General features: G+C 40.4%; 1 protein-coding gene across 1 annotated transcript in view; it reads left to right on the top strand.

The window, feature by feature from the left end:
• LOC107083726 (amyloid beta A4 precursor protein-binding family A member 1-like) overlaps positions 1–16135 on the top strand; it is a 43622-nt gene that overhangs the window by 17265 nt on the left and 10222 nt on the right. Inside the window, exons 2-7 of the mRNA XM_015373163.1 lie at positions 347–2248; positions 4079–4384; positions 5734–5773; positions 8807–8952; positions 15339–15371; positions 15521–15607. Of these exons, the coding sequence (XP_015228649.1) occupies positions 419–2248; positions 4079–4384; positions 5734–5773; positions 8807–8952; positions 15339–15371; positions 15521–15607 (2442 nt within the window). The 5' untranslated portion in view covers positions 347–418. The remainder of the gene's footprint in view (positions 1–346; positions 2249–4078; positions 4385–5733; positions 5774–8806; positions 8953–15338; positions 15372–15520; positions 15608–16135) is intronic.

The raw sequence follows: 16135 nt of genomic DNA, 5'->3' as shown, positions 1-16135 counted from the left end.
AAGCTATTTGGGGACTTAAACCTAATACACAATTGGACACATAAATCTTTTGGCAGGCATCCATCAGGAGAAATTTTAGGTTGTAGTTAGTCATAATGCACCACACTTAGTACCGCTGTGATATATTATCCTAGGATGTTCTTCAATAGAAATAATTTCAAATACTTCTCACAGTGCCCCCAAGTGGTAGCAGACAGCTACAACAAGCATGTCTACAAAGCTACGTGAAATGAGAGAAAGTGACATCATATCATGTAGCAGTTTAGTCAAACAAATGTTGGACCTACTATGTTTTTTGATTGTTTTATATTAAATAGTGTTTCTTGACTGTGTCTTTCTTTCACAGATTGGTCTGTGAGGCTTTTTTTAATGATCCGAAAAGCTGTTATAAAAGCCTGAGTCCATTTAAGTCCCAACAATGAGTCAAAAGTATCAGGAAGACGCTATTGGGGAAGCAGACGAGGAGCAGATGGAAGCCGCTGCGCCTCAGAGGATCAGGCAGTCCAATGGAACCAACGGAGAGCCGCCTGTACGTCGGTCCTGGAGGCCGTGTCAGATGCAAAACCCTGATGGGGAAATGGCTCCTCACAACCACCACCGCCATTATCATCACGCGGCACATCACCACCACCACCCTCAAGGTCGCGGACCTCCTCGTCACCGCCGACGGCCTCCGTCAGGACAAGGCCAGAGCCCAGGCCAGGCTGTCAGTCCTGGTGGGGCCCCAACCAGGTCACCAGAAGAGGTTGAGACTCAGGATCATGAACCCCGACCTGTCCAACAACACCGCCCTGCCGTAACCCGCTATCGCCGTCATGGTGACCCAAACCCCCGACTTAGAAATCACAGACAGCGGCAGCAGTTTAGAGAAATGCAGGACGCTCGGCCAGGCATTGGCCCTGTAGAAATACGAGACCAGGAATCCTCCTTAGGTGATCCTGCATTGAACCAATCACAGGAGAGAGGATCTCCCCATCAGACACCACTTCCTGTTGTTTCATCTGCCCACACTTCTACTTCCCTACCAATGGAAGACGTGCAGATTGAGTCTCAACATACTCCGGCTGAAGCTGAAGAAGACCACCATGAGTTCAAAGCAGAGGACGAAAAGGAATCTAAGGAAGTCATAGATAAGAGAGAACAAGAAGAGGATGATGGAAACTTACAGCTATCAGCAGGAAACCCAAGTTGTACCCACAGTGAAAGAGCAGAAGAAGAGATTGAAAGGGTGGAGGAGGACCGAGAAGATGTCATGGAGAACGCAGAGGAGGATCCTACAGCTCAGGGAAGTGAAATTACAGATCTTTGCTCAGACACAGAGAGCGCTGCCTCGCTCAGTATGGATGGACCTCTCCACAGCCCGCCTCCCTTACAGTCACCAACTCCTCCCTCCTCCCCTGACGTCCCGCCTTTTCCCCAACTGGACCACTTCAGTGAGGATATCACCATGAGCTCGTTACCTGACAACAACGCTTTACCTGAGGAAGAGGATTGTTCTGAATCCTGCTCATTGTCTCACTCTACTTCTTGCTCTGAGCTTCATCCTAAAACCTATGCAGAATTTTACACAGAGTCCCACAAGAAAACCTACACAGAGCCCACCTTTGAGTTGTACTCAGAGGCAAAATGTCATCCGGACTCTTTTCCTGAGCCTCTAAAGACCTCATACCCTGAGCTGCAGCGAGAAGCTTGTAGGCAATCTGGTCGAAGACCTGAGTCTAACAAGGCCCAGCAAGAGTCCCCGCAGGAACCCTTTGTTGGACATAGAACCAAGAATGCTCAAAAAGGGGCTCCATCTTCCCCCACCGAGAGTTCCCACCAGATCTCACGGCAGAGTAGAGACCGTGGGTCGCGTTCCTTCCCTGCCGACAGCTCCGTCGGTTGCCGGCTCCATCATTATGATGGACAGTCAGACAGCGAGGGTGACAGTGCTGATAAAAGCCCTCTTCCCAAGACTGGTAGGCCAGCATCTAGACAGCCACAGACCCAAACTAAGACCCAGTCAGCTGGTTTGGGTGAAGCCCAGAATGAGCGGAACATGCCCGGTCTCCAAGGAGAGGGTACAAAGTGCTCGGGTGACGCCATCAGCCTGGCAATTAAAGACATTAAAGAGGCTATTGAGGGCGTGAAGACAAAGACGGTGCGTTCTCCCTACACACCAGACCAACCAGTGGAGCCAATTTGGGTGATGAGACAGGAGATCAGCCCAACAGAGGACGCATACCCAATGCCAACCTCTGCTGGCCACGTTAGTATGACTTAACTATTTCCTACCGCATCAATTTGTTTTCAGTTTCACATAGTTTTAATCTGAATCAGATGATGTGTCATGTAAAATGTTTCATCTGGTAGGGTGACTGCAGGTGAACTAGAACATATCCCTAGAAATGTGAGAACATTCTGTGTTCCAAGCTAGTTAAAAAAAGCTATTCTTAAAAGTCGTTTCCTGTGTATAATTTCATGCAAAATGCCCCAGTAAGTATATCATAGGTGCTGGTGAAGATTCTCAGTCATCTAGGTCATAGTCATTCCATAAAAAGAGAAGTAAAAACAATCCACTGGTCTTGGTTTCCAAGTTTGAAGATGTTTTGCTTCCCATCCAGGAAGTTTTTTCAATTCAATATGTCAGGAATATTGTTGAGTTTCAGGCTTATTGAGTGGCACAAACAAAAGCCTTGTTATGGCTTAGGAAATATGCAGATTGAACCGGAAAAAAACAGGCCCACCTCCTCGTAATGGGAAGTAGAGTAGCCCAACAAAAGCCTTGTTTTTGTTTTGATAACATGCAAATTGTAACGGACAAAGGGGTCCAACCATTTGGAATGAGAGTGGTTTGGCTTCTTTTGTTAGCCTGCAATGCCCTATACCCGTCTAATTGTCTAAAATTGGGGTCGTTAAAGGGGATTGTTGGCCTCGCCGAATAGGCGAGGTCCTCCGCTCTGCTGTACAGGGGCCGGGGCTGCGATGATTGCTAACTCAATTGCTCTATTGTAGGTTTTTGAAAGTTGGAACCCGAGTCCATCCCCTCTGTTTAAGGTTGTTTTTTTTCTTTTTTAGCATAGATGGCTTCCTTCACGTGCCTCTCAAACCACCTATTTTCTTTGTCCAAAATGTGAACATTCTGGTCCTCAAAAGAACGTCCTTTGTCCATAAGGTGTAGATGTACTGCAGATGAACCCGAGCATTCTTCAATGCAGTGAGGACTTTTGTTTCCTCTGATCGTTATGTTAGAGAAACCAAACAACCTCTCCACAGACGCATGGCCCAACACAGAAGAGCGACCTCCTCGGGACAAGATCATGCGGTACATCTACACCGACAAAGGACATTCTTTTAAGGACCAGAATGTTCACATTTTGGATAAATAAAATAGGTTGTTTGAGAGGGACGTAAAGGAAGCCATCTATGCTAAGAGAGAAAAATCAACCTTAAACAGGGGGGGGGGACTCAGATATCAGCTTTCAAAAACCTACAATGCAGTAATTGAGTTAATCCCTTCCCGCTACCAGTGGCCAAATTACCCCCATTCAAAATTTCCATTTTTTCTAACTAAAAACAAGACTTTTTTGGGCTACTGTATAAAACCTCGAACTCGGCGTTATTCCTGACATTTTGAATTGGAAAAGCTTCCTGGATGGGAAGCGAAATATCTTCAAACTTGGAAACAAAGTCCAGTGGATTGTTTTTACTTTTCTTTTTTTGATATATCGTAGGTGTTTTTAAAATGGAAATGTAATGTTTGCTGTATGAAGAAGATGTGCGTTCAATTTCATTTAGTCCCACTAAGCAAAGAATACGTGGCTACTGGAAGGCGATTGGTTCAAGCTTTACTTGTTATGGAGTGATTTCTTTTCCATTATTGTTGCAGGCAAAGAACACATTTTATAATAATTAAAAAAACTGGAGATGCACAGATCAGGATTTAGGGAGCCGATCCCAGATCAGCAAAATCAGTATCTGCTAATCCTAATATTGCCGCTCCCAGCATTAAATTAATAAACTCTTCAATACTTTTCTGTCGTGTAAATTGAAATTATATTATTAAGTATAAAATTTCTTCCTCCTATTTTTCTTGCAGACTTCTCCCCACTCTCCGTCTCAGTCAGCTTTGGAGTCTCCGTCCCGTTACACCTCAGTGCCTGTGCGGGACAGTGTCAGTCCTCTGAGGGCCGAGACATCCAGAAACCTGCAGCACGGTCCGACACAGCAGCCTCACCACAACCATCACGGCTACCAGTCACAGTCGAGGCCACCGCAGATGTACACGCCTACGACGCCGACTCAGTCGCAACCGAGCCAGCGTCTGACGCATCCGCAGAGTCCAGAGCAGCCTTCTGCTCAAGCTCAGCCATCTTCACCCCTTCAGAAGGCGTCCATCCAGGAAGTGAGAGATTATTTTTCATTATTTGAATTCATATATTGGAAAATAGTTCAATTTGACCAATTTATTAATAGACAAATATTTATTTAAAACTTAAAATTAAACTTTGATTTTGATTCCTTTTTTTTAGATCAAACATTCTTTGTTGATCCTGAAGGGAAATTGACTGTTTATACACAGTAAATTTAAGTAAAATAAAATCTGCAAATGGTACATGAATACATTTATTTTATTTTACATAAATGCTTACATATTATCATTAAATGTGAAATTGATTCAATTAAATGTTTATTATTGTACAAAATAAATGTAATTATTTGAGATATATTTCATTATAAAATATTCGTAAATAAAAATGATCATAATGAAAGGATTTAAAGAATTTAGACTTAGTTTAACAAAATGTTTTAAATTCCATTTAACTAATTATCTTTGTCAATAGTTATGGAGAATATAGTTTTTTTACGATATTTATTAATATGTTGTTTGGTATTTTAATTAAAAGTGTATACATTCAATTAAAAAAGTAAATTTTTATGTTAATATTTCATACCTGGTCGTTATTTGTGATAAATAAAAAATGCATATGAATGACATAAATATATATGTACAAAATAATGCAATTGTCAAAAATAACTACAATGTGAATAGAATTTATTTTAAATAATTTTATGTTTGAAGCTTATATAATTATGCATGTGTTGAATTTACAAGTAGTTTATTTTATTAGTTAATATTAGAATTAAAACTTAAAATAAATGAATTAAACATATTACCTTTCAAAATAAATTATAAAAATGTTTATAAAATGACTCACATTATTATATTTTAAACAATACTTCCTGAATTGTATTTAAATTCGTGTTTAATAATTTTTAGGTGAAAAAAATTTAAGTAGGTTTTGACATTACATAGCTTTATAAAAAATAAAATTTCTGGGTGATGACTCCTTTTACTAAATGGAAAAGGTAAAAGAGATTAGTGAAAAATATTTCATTTGTTGTCCTGCATTACAGGATGTCAGCTATTTAATTCTATTAGTAGAATTAAAGAGGGCGGGTCTTTTAAAAAATTTGCAAAAATCCTCCACTATACCTTTAAGACTGGTGGGATTTTTTAAATTAACTTGATGCAGATTTGCTTAAAGGTACCATTATGCTCTTTCAATAATAATACTTTCCAGGTGTAGATTTCCTGAACTGTAAAGATAAACCTTCAGAACAGCAGAAAGTTGTGCACAAAATGAGTTTTTATAAGTGGAGAATCTTTAATCTAGGCTGGATGTATCAGCAAAGATCTTTGGTGTGAGACGAGACGTGACCAGGATGCTTTGTGTTTTTGTGATTTCTCAGATTCGCCGAGCTCTCCCTCCGTTTCCCACATTTGTGGACGGTGAGTAAAACAAGCGCCTACGTTCATCTGCTCTTGTTGAGCCTTTGAAATGGGAATTTCCTCTGTTGCTTTTGAAAAATGACAAGTTTTTCAGTATATAAAGTTACTAAGGACTTAAAGGTTAAACACAGTTAGATATCCTTACCTTCTTTTTTTTGTCTGGGTTTGTTCAGGATGTAGATGTCACCAGTTTCATATCCACACAATTACATAGAAACCTGTTTTCTAGAGTTGCACTTGACCTACCCTTGGATTTTCTGTTGTATACTCTAACCCCAAACCCCCATTACACATAGTACAGTATGTGAGAGTACTTGCAAACCTCTCTACAGGATCCATATTATTTAAAGCAGTCATAACCAGTTTATCTACATTACTCTTCGTAATATGTCTTTAAATTGATGTTTGATCATTTTTAAGACATAGAAAATTAAATAGAGCTCATAGGGGCTCAGGCTCTCTTACCCAGATTCACCACAGGAAATCATTCCTACCTTTGGTCATCAATCTCTATAACGCCTCCCTCAAGTGATTCAGACCCCCCGTAATTGACATTTATGCACTATTTTTGCACGCTATGTATCACTTTACTTGGATTTATCCCTTTACTTGTATTTTCACTTTACTTGGATTTAGCTTTTAATAGTGCTGTCAATCGATTAAATTTTTTTAATCGCGATTAATCGCATCAATGCCTAAGTTAACTCGCGATTAATCGCATTTTAATTACACATTTTTTACTTTTCAGCCTCTTAACAAAAATGAGAACACACACACACCCACCCACCCACACACACACACACACACGATAAGCCTACCGACCTGTGGCGTACACAGACAGCAAGAGTGCCGTAGCAGATTCCATTTCACCTCAGTAATCTGTTTTCTCAGCGTATTTCAGGTTGCTACTAGGCAACAGACACTCAACTTGTTTGTTGGTGGTGGGGCTTAAAGAAAAGGCACTAGCGCTACCCAGTGTATGAGCTTCTTTTTTCCTTGAGGAGCTCCGCTCTCGAAACCTATGGAAAATGCATAGACTGGGGGAAAATAGCCCCGCCTTCCCGCAGGCTGCAGCGGGATGTACTTGGAAAATTGTACCATAAAACCACATAGCGTTAATCTCACGTTAAAAAAATTATCGCCATTAAAATGGCCTCGCGTTAACGCGATAATAACGCGATAATTTTGACAGCACTAGTTTTTACATATGCATATAAATATACATACATATATATATACAGAAGAGTTATATGTGTATATATTTTATCTTTTTTATTTTTATCTTTATTATATTGTGTAGTTGGATATGTGTATATATATAAAACTGTAACTGGAGCGTGTAACAAAAGTAATTTCCCTCTGGGATTATTAAAGTATTTCTGATTCTGATTCTGAAAGGGCTTCAGACTGTGTGGTGTGGTGCGTCTTGAAGCAATTTAAACATCAGATGTGGCACATTTTAAATTTATAGGTGTTAGAGTGTGTCAAGCACATCCAAAATGGCAGAGTGAGCAAATTTTCGAGGGCCTACTGTTGGAGAAGCTGATCAGGAAGCTGATTGGATGACACTGCTTCAGAGCTGTGATCTCTCCTCCTGCAGAGCTGTCAGCATAAATCATGAAAAAGTGAGAATGATAATTAGCACTCTAATAGAATATTTTGTTAATCAACTGCGGAGAAACAGTTCATAATTTATACATAAATTAACTAATTAATTAATTGATTTGATTTTGTATTTTTCCCCTTTTTCCTACATACCTAAAACTTGATGAGGGAAATCCCCAAAGGTTGATCAGTCCCAGAGAGCTGTTCCTGGGGATTCCCGGTGTAGGTACCAGATCTGCTCGGGTCCTGCGCATGCCGGTGACGTTGCGCTACATGATCGGCTGAACGTTGCCACATGATGTAAAACATTGCGGTTGCCCAGACAACGTTAATAACATCACGCAGCATCCGTGTGCCGAGTCGGGAGCATCTGTAGTGTTAGCGTGTCTAATGGCCGATGAAGTTTTACCTGATAGCTAACAAAACTGAAAAAAAGCTGTTTATGGTGAACAAACTGGGAGAGCTGGGTAGCGCTGTGGCTAGCTGTGCTCACTAGCTAACCTGTTAGCTAGTGAGCACAGGTTAGCCCAAATTTGTGTCAACAACCGTTAGTTTTCTACAAGTAGAATAACTGTTGCTTTATTTGTCTAAAATCTCTACAGAAGTCATTTTTTAAGATGTCCCATTTGTCCTTCCTGCCCTCAGATCTTAATAACAAGAATAAAAATAAGCTGAGACTTCTTTTGTCACCTTGGTTAACGGCAGAGTCTTAGAACGCCGGACTTTCCTTCAAGACTGACAGTGATTGTTTTCTACTTTCGGATACTTTAGATCGCCTATGAAATGTAAAATAATACCAAATATGGGTAATAATATGTTGAGACGCCAAAAGAGAGGGTGCAATACAGTTTGTTCGAGAGGAGTTGCTATACAATGATGTCATAAAAAGGGGCAGGGCCTCGAGCAGCTCTGGTACCTACACCAGTTCTACCACCTGTCTGTATGCAGACCATGCATACAGACAGGTGGTAAAAAAAAAAAAAAAACAGAGGTGTACGCTAAAAAAAACCAAACACCACTTTTTTTTACACACTATTCAAAGCAAATAAAGCCAAGCTGATCTTTTGATTGCTCTTGCTTTTGTACAGAATAGAAACTGACATCTGACTCCAATGCTTGATGTTCCTTGCATCAGCCACAGTAAGCTGTGAAGAAAAGCATGTTTATTTAACAGGACTTTAATAACATTTCTAAAATCAAAGCTGCATGTAGTGGCTGCAACTGTAAAGGGAACAAATTAAAAGTGGAGTTTGCATTTAGAAAGTAAAGTTTAACACTTTTTTCATTGGAATGCTGTTCACACAGATGGGAGGTACCCTGAACGCACCATAAGGACACTCCTAACATTTAGCCAGGACATCTGAAATAAATCCTCAGAATAAAGAAAAGGCTTAGGAAATAAATTTAAATCATTTTTGATTCTTGCAGTCCCTGGACCGTGTGACCCTGAAGACCTCATTGATGGGATCATATTTGCAGCGACCTACCTTGGCTGCACCCACCTGCTTTCAGAGAGAACGCCCACAAAGAGCGCCCGCATGCAGCAGGCCCAGGAGGCCATGAGCAGAGTCCGGGTGAGAGGTTAAAAGGATTATTTTACCTTAGATGAGGAAAATAAGAAGTATAAAATGTTTGCTTGTTACTTAACACCATGTTCTTTACTGACATATACATTTCTGTGGATTAGTATATCATCAGTATTAGTTTATTAGTGTAAGTTATCCTAAAAAGTGAAACTGTTGAAACTGAATATATGATGCAAAACAAAAACTATTTTTATTATTTGGTATTTATGTTTCTTCTACATCCGTATGAAATGGGTCAAACTTTCTGGGTTTCCCAAAAACCCGGGGTCTGTAACCTTTAAATCTAATCAAGACATTTTCACCATTAATCCAGCAGAAACATAAATAAATTAGCTTAAGTGTCATGACTGGTTTAACAAATCTAACCCACATGCAGAGAAACCACTCAGAGAGCACGGAAAACGTTTAACAGGTTTATTGAAGGAGTTACAGGAGTAGATCTGGAACTCTGTGAGCCGATAACCCGGAACTGGAATTCAGAAGGGAAGTTCAATGGTCAGTTCAGGTTCTGAGGGAATCTTGGAAGCTCTGATATTTAGCGTGGTTGGAAACTTACGTTTGTGGGGGGCCTTGTTAGTTCTTGAATCCAGACTGTGTGGAGAATCCAGAGTTAGGTGCACACGTTGGAGGGCGGACAGGCTGACTAGCGTTGAACCCGGAGGAGTAATGGAGCGGACTGTCACTTGGATTTCCGATTGGGACTTGAACAGAACATGTGGAGGTTTCCCCTTGCTCAGTGTAACTCGGTTTATCCTTCCGGGGGAGAGAAGGTCAAGGTATCCAGTAACACAGGAAAGCTTCCTGCCGGGGAGCAAAGACAAAAACAAGTTAGACTCAACTAAACTCAGCTTGGCTGGAGTACCCAAAACTGGCAAACACTCTGGCATCGAGGTGGTGCCAGTCCACTGCTCAAATACTCCTCCAGATAATGATCCAACGAGCCGCAGGTGTGCAGGGAGGGAAAGTGAAGACAGGCACCTCCTGGTGGTGAAAAACGGAGACACACAAACAGACCACACAAACTGGATTCCTAACATGAAGATGTTAATGTTTTACGACCTTTTTAAAAAATTATAGCCTTATAATTTTAAATACGTATAAATATATATATATATGGGATTTTTCATGAACAAAAACAGGATGCATATATTTTCTTTTACTGGATTTAGACATTTGTAGAAGTGTATTAAAAAACCACATACTTTCCCAATAAGATAAATGATTATAAATGTATTGACCTTTTTAGTGTGAAGTTTGGACATTTATTGTTGCAAGCAAAGAACAGCTTTCCTTCCTGGAAATTATATAAAAAAATGTCATTTTAAATAATTTAGTTTAAAGATATTTTTTAAAGATATTTTTGTAAACCGAGTCAACAAAAAAAAATTCTCCCAATATATCAGCTGATTGGTAAAACCACCAGCAGTGGGAAGTAACATAGTAAATTTTTGTGGCTTTGTGTCTTTGTTTGTCTTTGAGACAAGAACAACTTTAGTTGGTATTTACCCCATAATAAAGGTATATATGCAGGTAACTACTTGCATGTAATGATTACAATTGTTAGGTTACAGCATGACAGTTTCTATTATTCGCCACTATCATGATCTTATCTAAAGTGTCGGACCCACATGCAGAGTAACCAATTCAGAGAGACCAAAGGAAAGGTTTAACAGGTTTTATTGAAGAAGTAAAACAAGGGGAGAAGTGTTGCTCTGAACACGGCTCAACCGGAACTGCAAAGTGAAGGGAAGGCACAGCGGTTAGTTCAGGCTTAGTGGGGAATTTGACTCGTCAAACTTGGAGAAAAGGTTTTGGTTGCCGACTCACGTTTCCAGAGAAGTTGTTGTATCCTTGACTCCTGTCTGTGTGCCGTGGTTGCCGTGTTTGTCCAGAAAATGGTTGACTCTATGACTCCAGTCGGTGTGGGGGTGTTCCAGTGTTTGTCTCTTTCGATGGAGGGCGGACAGGGTTTACCCAGAATGCGGTTGTTTAAAGGTGAACGGAGAAGCTGACTGCCACTTAGATTTCCTGCGGTACTTGAACGGGTTGTTGTGGAGATAAATCCCTTACTCAGTGTGAAGCTCAAACAATCGCTTGGGGAAAGGTCGATCCAAACCTCCAGTTTGAATCCTCAGCTCAGTTTGAAGCTCAGTTGATCCTTCCAGGGTGTGAAGATCCGAGAGATCCAGTTAGCAGGACAACTTCCTGCCAAGAGGCAAAGGAAAAAAACGAAGTTAAACTCAGGTTGACAAAAACTCAGCTTGACTCAGCAAACACAGCATGGCTAGAGTACCCAAAATTGGCAAACACTCTGGCGTCGAAGTAGTGGCAGTCAGCAGCTTAAGAACACTCCGATAACGAGGAAACAATCAGCAGGTGTCTTTACTTGAGTCATATTTTTTGTTTTTATTGTGCTTTCTTCTCCACTACGTTTTGTGGAAGCTGGAGTTCCTTGTTCCTTTTGGCTTAGCTTTGTAATCTGCTGTTGCTGTTTTTCTCTCTTGAAATGCAATTTCATCACAGCAGATGGCAGAAGCAGAGCAGATATTTGTAGTTTTTAAATTTGATGAAGGCGTTAGTTGTTGCCATGTGGCCAAGTTGTTCAGTAGGATGAATTCTCAAATCAGAGTTGTAGTTTCTTTGAGGTCATAGATTCAACCTTTAACCTCTATTCCATAGTTGAAAGTGTGAGGAGAATAAGGACTCTTTTTTTCTTTTTAGTTTGCTTTTAAATGAGAAAAATTTTTTTTTGTGGCATTTTAATACTGAAGTTCTTCACAGATGGTGTAGAATTGGTATTAGAGTGGTTCTACGCGTCACTACATCAAATAGTTTCTGAAAGTTACAAGGTTCTTTATAATTACTCTGAAAGTTATACAGAAATTTAATTATTTTCGAAGATTTAATTTGTATTTTTGAGTATTTTCAAAAGTGTGTACCTCAATACTTTAACCTCTCTAAAGCATTTAAAATGATAACTCAGAATGCATGAAAATTACACTGGTAAAATATTTACCAATATAGACATGATAGACATCGTTGGAAAGCTTAGATTCTCCACAATTCAACCGCCTAGTTAATTTTATGGACACAGCGATCACCAAAGCACAATTATAGCAGCATGTTGAAATTAGCATGACAACGCAGCCACAACAAGTACGCATGTCTTTATAGCTGCTGTTCAAAAAAAAAGATTAAATTTTCAAGAATAAAAAACAACAACTTGAGTCTTGTTTGAGCTTGGGTGTTTTATTCACCCAATTTTCATGCATATATTCAGAAACTAGAAGGTGTTAGCTTTCAGATAACGAATCACACATGTAATTTGGGCGTACAGTTTCTACGTTATTTGCTTTTCCATTTGGTAAAGCAAAAATAGGTGAGAATTTCCCAAAATTAGGTGGATATTAGGAGGTTTGAATGAGTGACTTTCTTGTAGTTGTGTAAGATTTAGAGTATCAATACTTTTACTCAAGTACTACTGCTGAGTACTTCATCCATCAAACAGCTGACTGGACAGTTATCCAGCAAACAGCATCTACAGGGAGGGGAAGCCCAAACATGGCAGCACTAAACAACATGGCCGTTAACAGACCAATGAATATCAATGGAAAGTTTAGTGAAAGGAAAATCAGTGTAGTAAAAACAAGTGAAAAAAGTTTTTTTTTTTTTTTTTACAGTTTTAAGTAGAGTATGGAAGTAAATGGATGATATATGTATTTATCAGGGATTCCTAGAAGCTACAGTTTTGTAAATGAAAGGCTTTTATTGGTGCAGCTTAGTCAGACACTATTTTTGTCCTTCTAAACCCATTATGAGTGATGTGACTAAAAGTCACTTCATGTTGCTCTTATTTAAACCTAAAGCTCTGAGCAGGCGATGCAGCCAGTGGCTTTGTGCGGCAGGACTATTTACGGATCACTGCGTCCTACTCAGTCATCCAGGCTCTTTCTTCTGGGCCCTCCGGCGCCTCAGAGACCTGACAGCACATCTTCTCCTCCGGTCACAGTCTATGATGTCAGACACACCTAACGCAGTCAGAGAGGCTTTTAACTTCATTCTATGCTTGTATGAAACTGAGAATCAGACATAAACCACTAGGATGTCTTGTTTTTTTCTGTTTGCAATGCAATCCACAGCTTGAAGATTATTTCTTTAGACCAGGGTGTCTGTGAGGAGCTGCATGAATGAGATGGTGAGGCAGGGTGAAGTGAAGGAGAAGTGCTGGAGGACAGAGTGGAGAAAGTCAATAATAGGAAGAATTTTATATGTTTTTTTTTTTTGTTTTTTTCTGTGAATCTCTATAAGCAGCTCCTCCATTAGCATTCCCCTGTGCTCCCTCCCCAGATTGTGCTCATTTTGCAGACTGTGCAGTAAGCCTGGGTTATTTCTTGGAAGAGCTTTGCCAGCTGTAGAGAACTATCAAATCTGAAGAGACACAGTTATGTGGAATGCAGATGTTTTGCTGTTGCAATGTCAGAGAAAATGTTATTATCAATATGAAGTCAGAATTCTGCCAAAAGTGCAGATAAGTAAAAAATACTGATACAAGCAGTTTTATTCAAAACACATGCGTGTCCAGTAGCAGCCATTCAAAATGGCTCTTCCCAGTCAAACGGCAGATGAATGGCAGCTGAACTTCCCTCCAACTCCCAGCCACTGGAGTGACCCCCTGCATATTATTTTACCCTGACTCCACCCTTTCACTGAATTACAGGGTCCGACCAGGAGATGGCGCTTCTCTTTAGCTCCTAATGTCCACAAATCATGACAAAAACAATATTTTAGTACAAAGATTGATGTTTAAAAAGGAATTGTAGGGGACCAGCCAAGGACCCATTAAGGAAAGTCGGTAAATTTTTTGCATTTGCATTTTGATAACGATTTAATATCATGAGACCATTTTTTTTTGGGTGGAAAATTTTTTGTTGCTCTACAATGACCACGATTCTCAGCTGGAAACTAATCAACATCATGAAACTAATTGATTGAAATAAGCTGGATTAATTCAGCCATGAAAAAAACCCCAAACAGAACTATGATTGATGGTCAAGGTGCAACCTGTTAAGGGACCTAGAACCAAATATTGTATATTAACATTGTATACATCTGAACCTTGGTGTATAATCTGTCATGATTTTATCAAGAGCTTGGACCCACATGCAGAATACCAATCCAGAGAGACCAGGGGAAAGATTTACAGGTTTATTGAGAAGCTTGTGGAGATTCCAGTGTTGCTCTGAACACTGCTCAACCGGAAAAGTGAGGGGAAAACACTGCGGTTAGTTCAGGTTAAGTGGGAAAATTGATTCTCTAACTTGAAGAGGAGAAATAGATTGCAGACTCATGTTTCCAGAAAATGGTTGACTCTTTGACTCCAGTCGGTGTGGGGGTGTTCCAGTGTTTGTCTCTTTCGATGGAGGGAGGACAGGGTTTACCCAGAATGCGGTTGTTTAAAGGTGAACGGAGAAGCTGACTGCCACTTAGATTTCCTGCGGTACTTAAACGGGTTGTTGTGGAGATGAATCCCTTACTCAGTGTGAAGCTCAAACAATCCCTTGGGGAAAGGTCGATCCAACCCTCCAGTTTGAATCCCCAGCTCAGTTTGAAGCTCAGATGATCCTTCCAGGGAGAGAAGGTCTAAACATGCAGTTTGCTGAAGGATTTCCTGCTGAAGGGCAAAGACAAAAAACAAGGTTAAAACTTGGATTGACAAAAACTCATCTTGGCTAGAGTACCCAAAACTGGCAAACATTTTGGCGTCAAGGTAGTGACAGTCAGCAGCTTAAGAGCACTCCCTTAATGAGGTAACCCTCAGCAGGTGTGTGAGGATGCGGACCAGGGCCAGGCGCCGCCTGGTGGAGGAAGTGAGACAAACACACAAAAACACAAAGCACACAGACAGATGTTCTAACATAATCCAGGTATCGATTAGAGAAAACCCAAATTGATGTTAAACATTTACTACTAATTTTTGTTTTAAAAATCCAATCCTTTTCAATGTTTCTGCTGATTAACTGCAGAGATTTCTGGGTTAATTTTGGCACCTCCTGACTCTGCTGGCCGTGGTGAGACGACAGCATCGCACATGCGGTCTCTTTCTATCTCCAGGCTGCTTTGTGTCACACTGATGCACAGAAAACCTCTGACGATGTCGGCCACAGAGGCCGCCGGCGTCCTGCTGCTGTCAAACATTTTCAGACTACAACATCGCTGACCTCCCACATACGGGAGGACACCGAGAATTATTTGGCATTTGGAATAGAGACAGTCTGCAGAGGATTGGGGGACCGCGTTTTTTCATTTGTCTCTTTGACCTGAAACTATTATTCCATCTTTTTCTGAGGATGTTTTTTGCTTTCTGATCCCTGCAGGCGGCTCAGAAACAGGCGAAGAACAGGAAGAAGGTGAGTCGTTTAGTTTTTTTGCATTTATGCCAATAAGGACTCTTCTGATGAGTAATTTGAGGTAGATCTACAACCAGAAGCTCCTGTCTGCTTTTATTTTGATTGACACCCCACTTCCACCTCTTTTCTTTACCCCCGTGTGTCTGCAGAGTCCAGACAGTGAGAGTCCGTCCACTGCTGAGGTCGACCTGTTCATGTCCACACAGAGAATCAAAGTCCTCAATGCAGACACGCAGGTAAAAAAGGCTCCTCAGGGGGAAACAGCAGATTTCAGGTCGCAGAGTGATGGAAAGGCTATGGACATAGAGCAGAGAATCAGACAAGAGCATTGCTACGAGTGTTTATTTCAAGAAGGAAACAAGGCGGAGTACTGCCGCCTTCAGTGGCTCTGAAACGGTCCACAGCCCTTTGGTGGTCGAAATTAGTTCTGTTAGTTCAACAATTGGAATGGCAGCAATTTGACATTTTAAAGTCGTATGGGAGTCATATTTAAATGTCAAATCATTCTGGCTTAAACATGTATATAAATGTATTCTTTATCAGACAATATTGTCCCAAAATTTAGAAAATTCTGTCTTAAAATCTGTCTTTTATTTTCCTTATCGTATGCAGGCCAGTTAGTTCTACGTCAGCCTGAACACCTAAATTCGGCCAATCATATATCAACGGTCATCTGTCAATCAAATTTATTCGGTCATAGCATCTTGATTCATACATCGCAGCTAATTTATGCAATGGTTGGAATATGAAATAAGAATCATTTC

Source organism: Cyprinodon variegatus, unplaced genomic scaffold (assembly GCF_000732505.1).
Source record: "Cyprinodon variegatus isolate N-32 unplaced genomic scaffold, C_variegatus-1.0 Scaffold82, whole genome shotgun sequence".
In the NCBI taxonomy this organism is placed as follows: Eukaryota; Metazoa; Chordata; class Actinopteri; order Cyprinodontiformes; family Cyprinodontidae; genus Cyprinodon; species Cyprinodon variegatus.
Note: the sequence above shows the minus strand (reverse complement) of the source record. Positions and strands in the feature narration are given on the sequence as shown.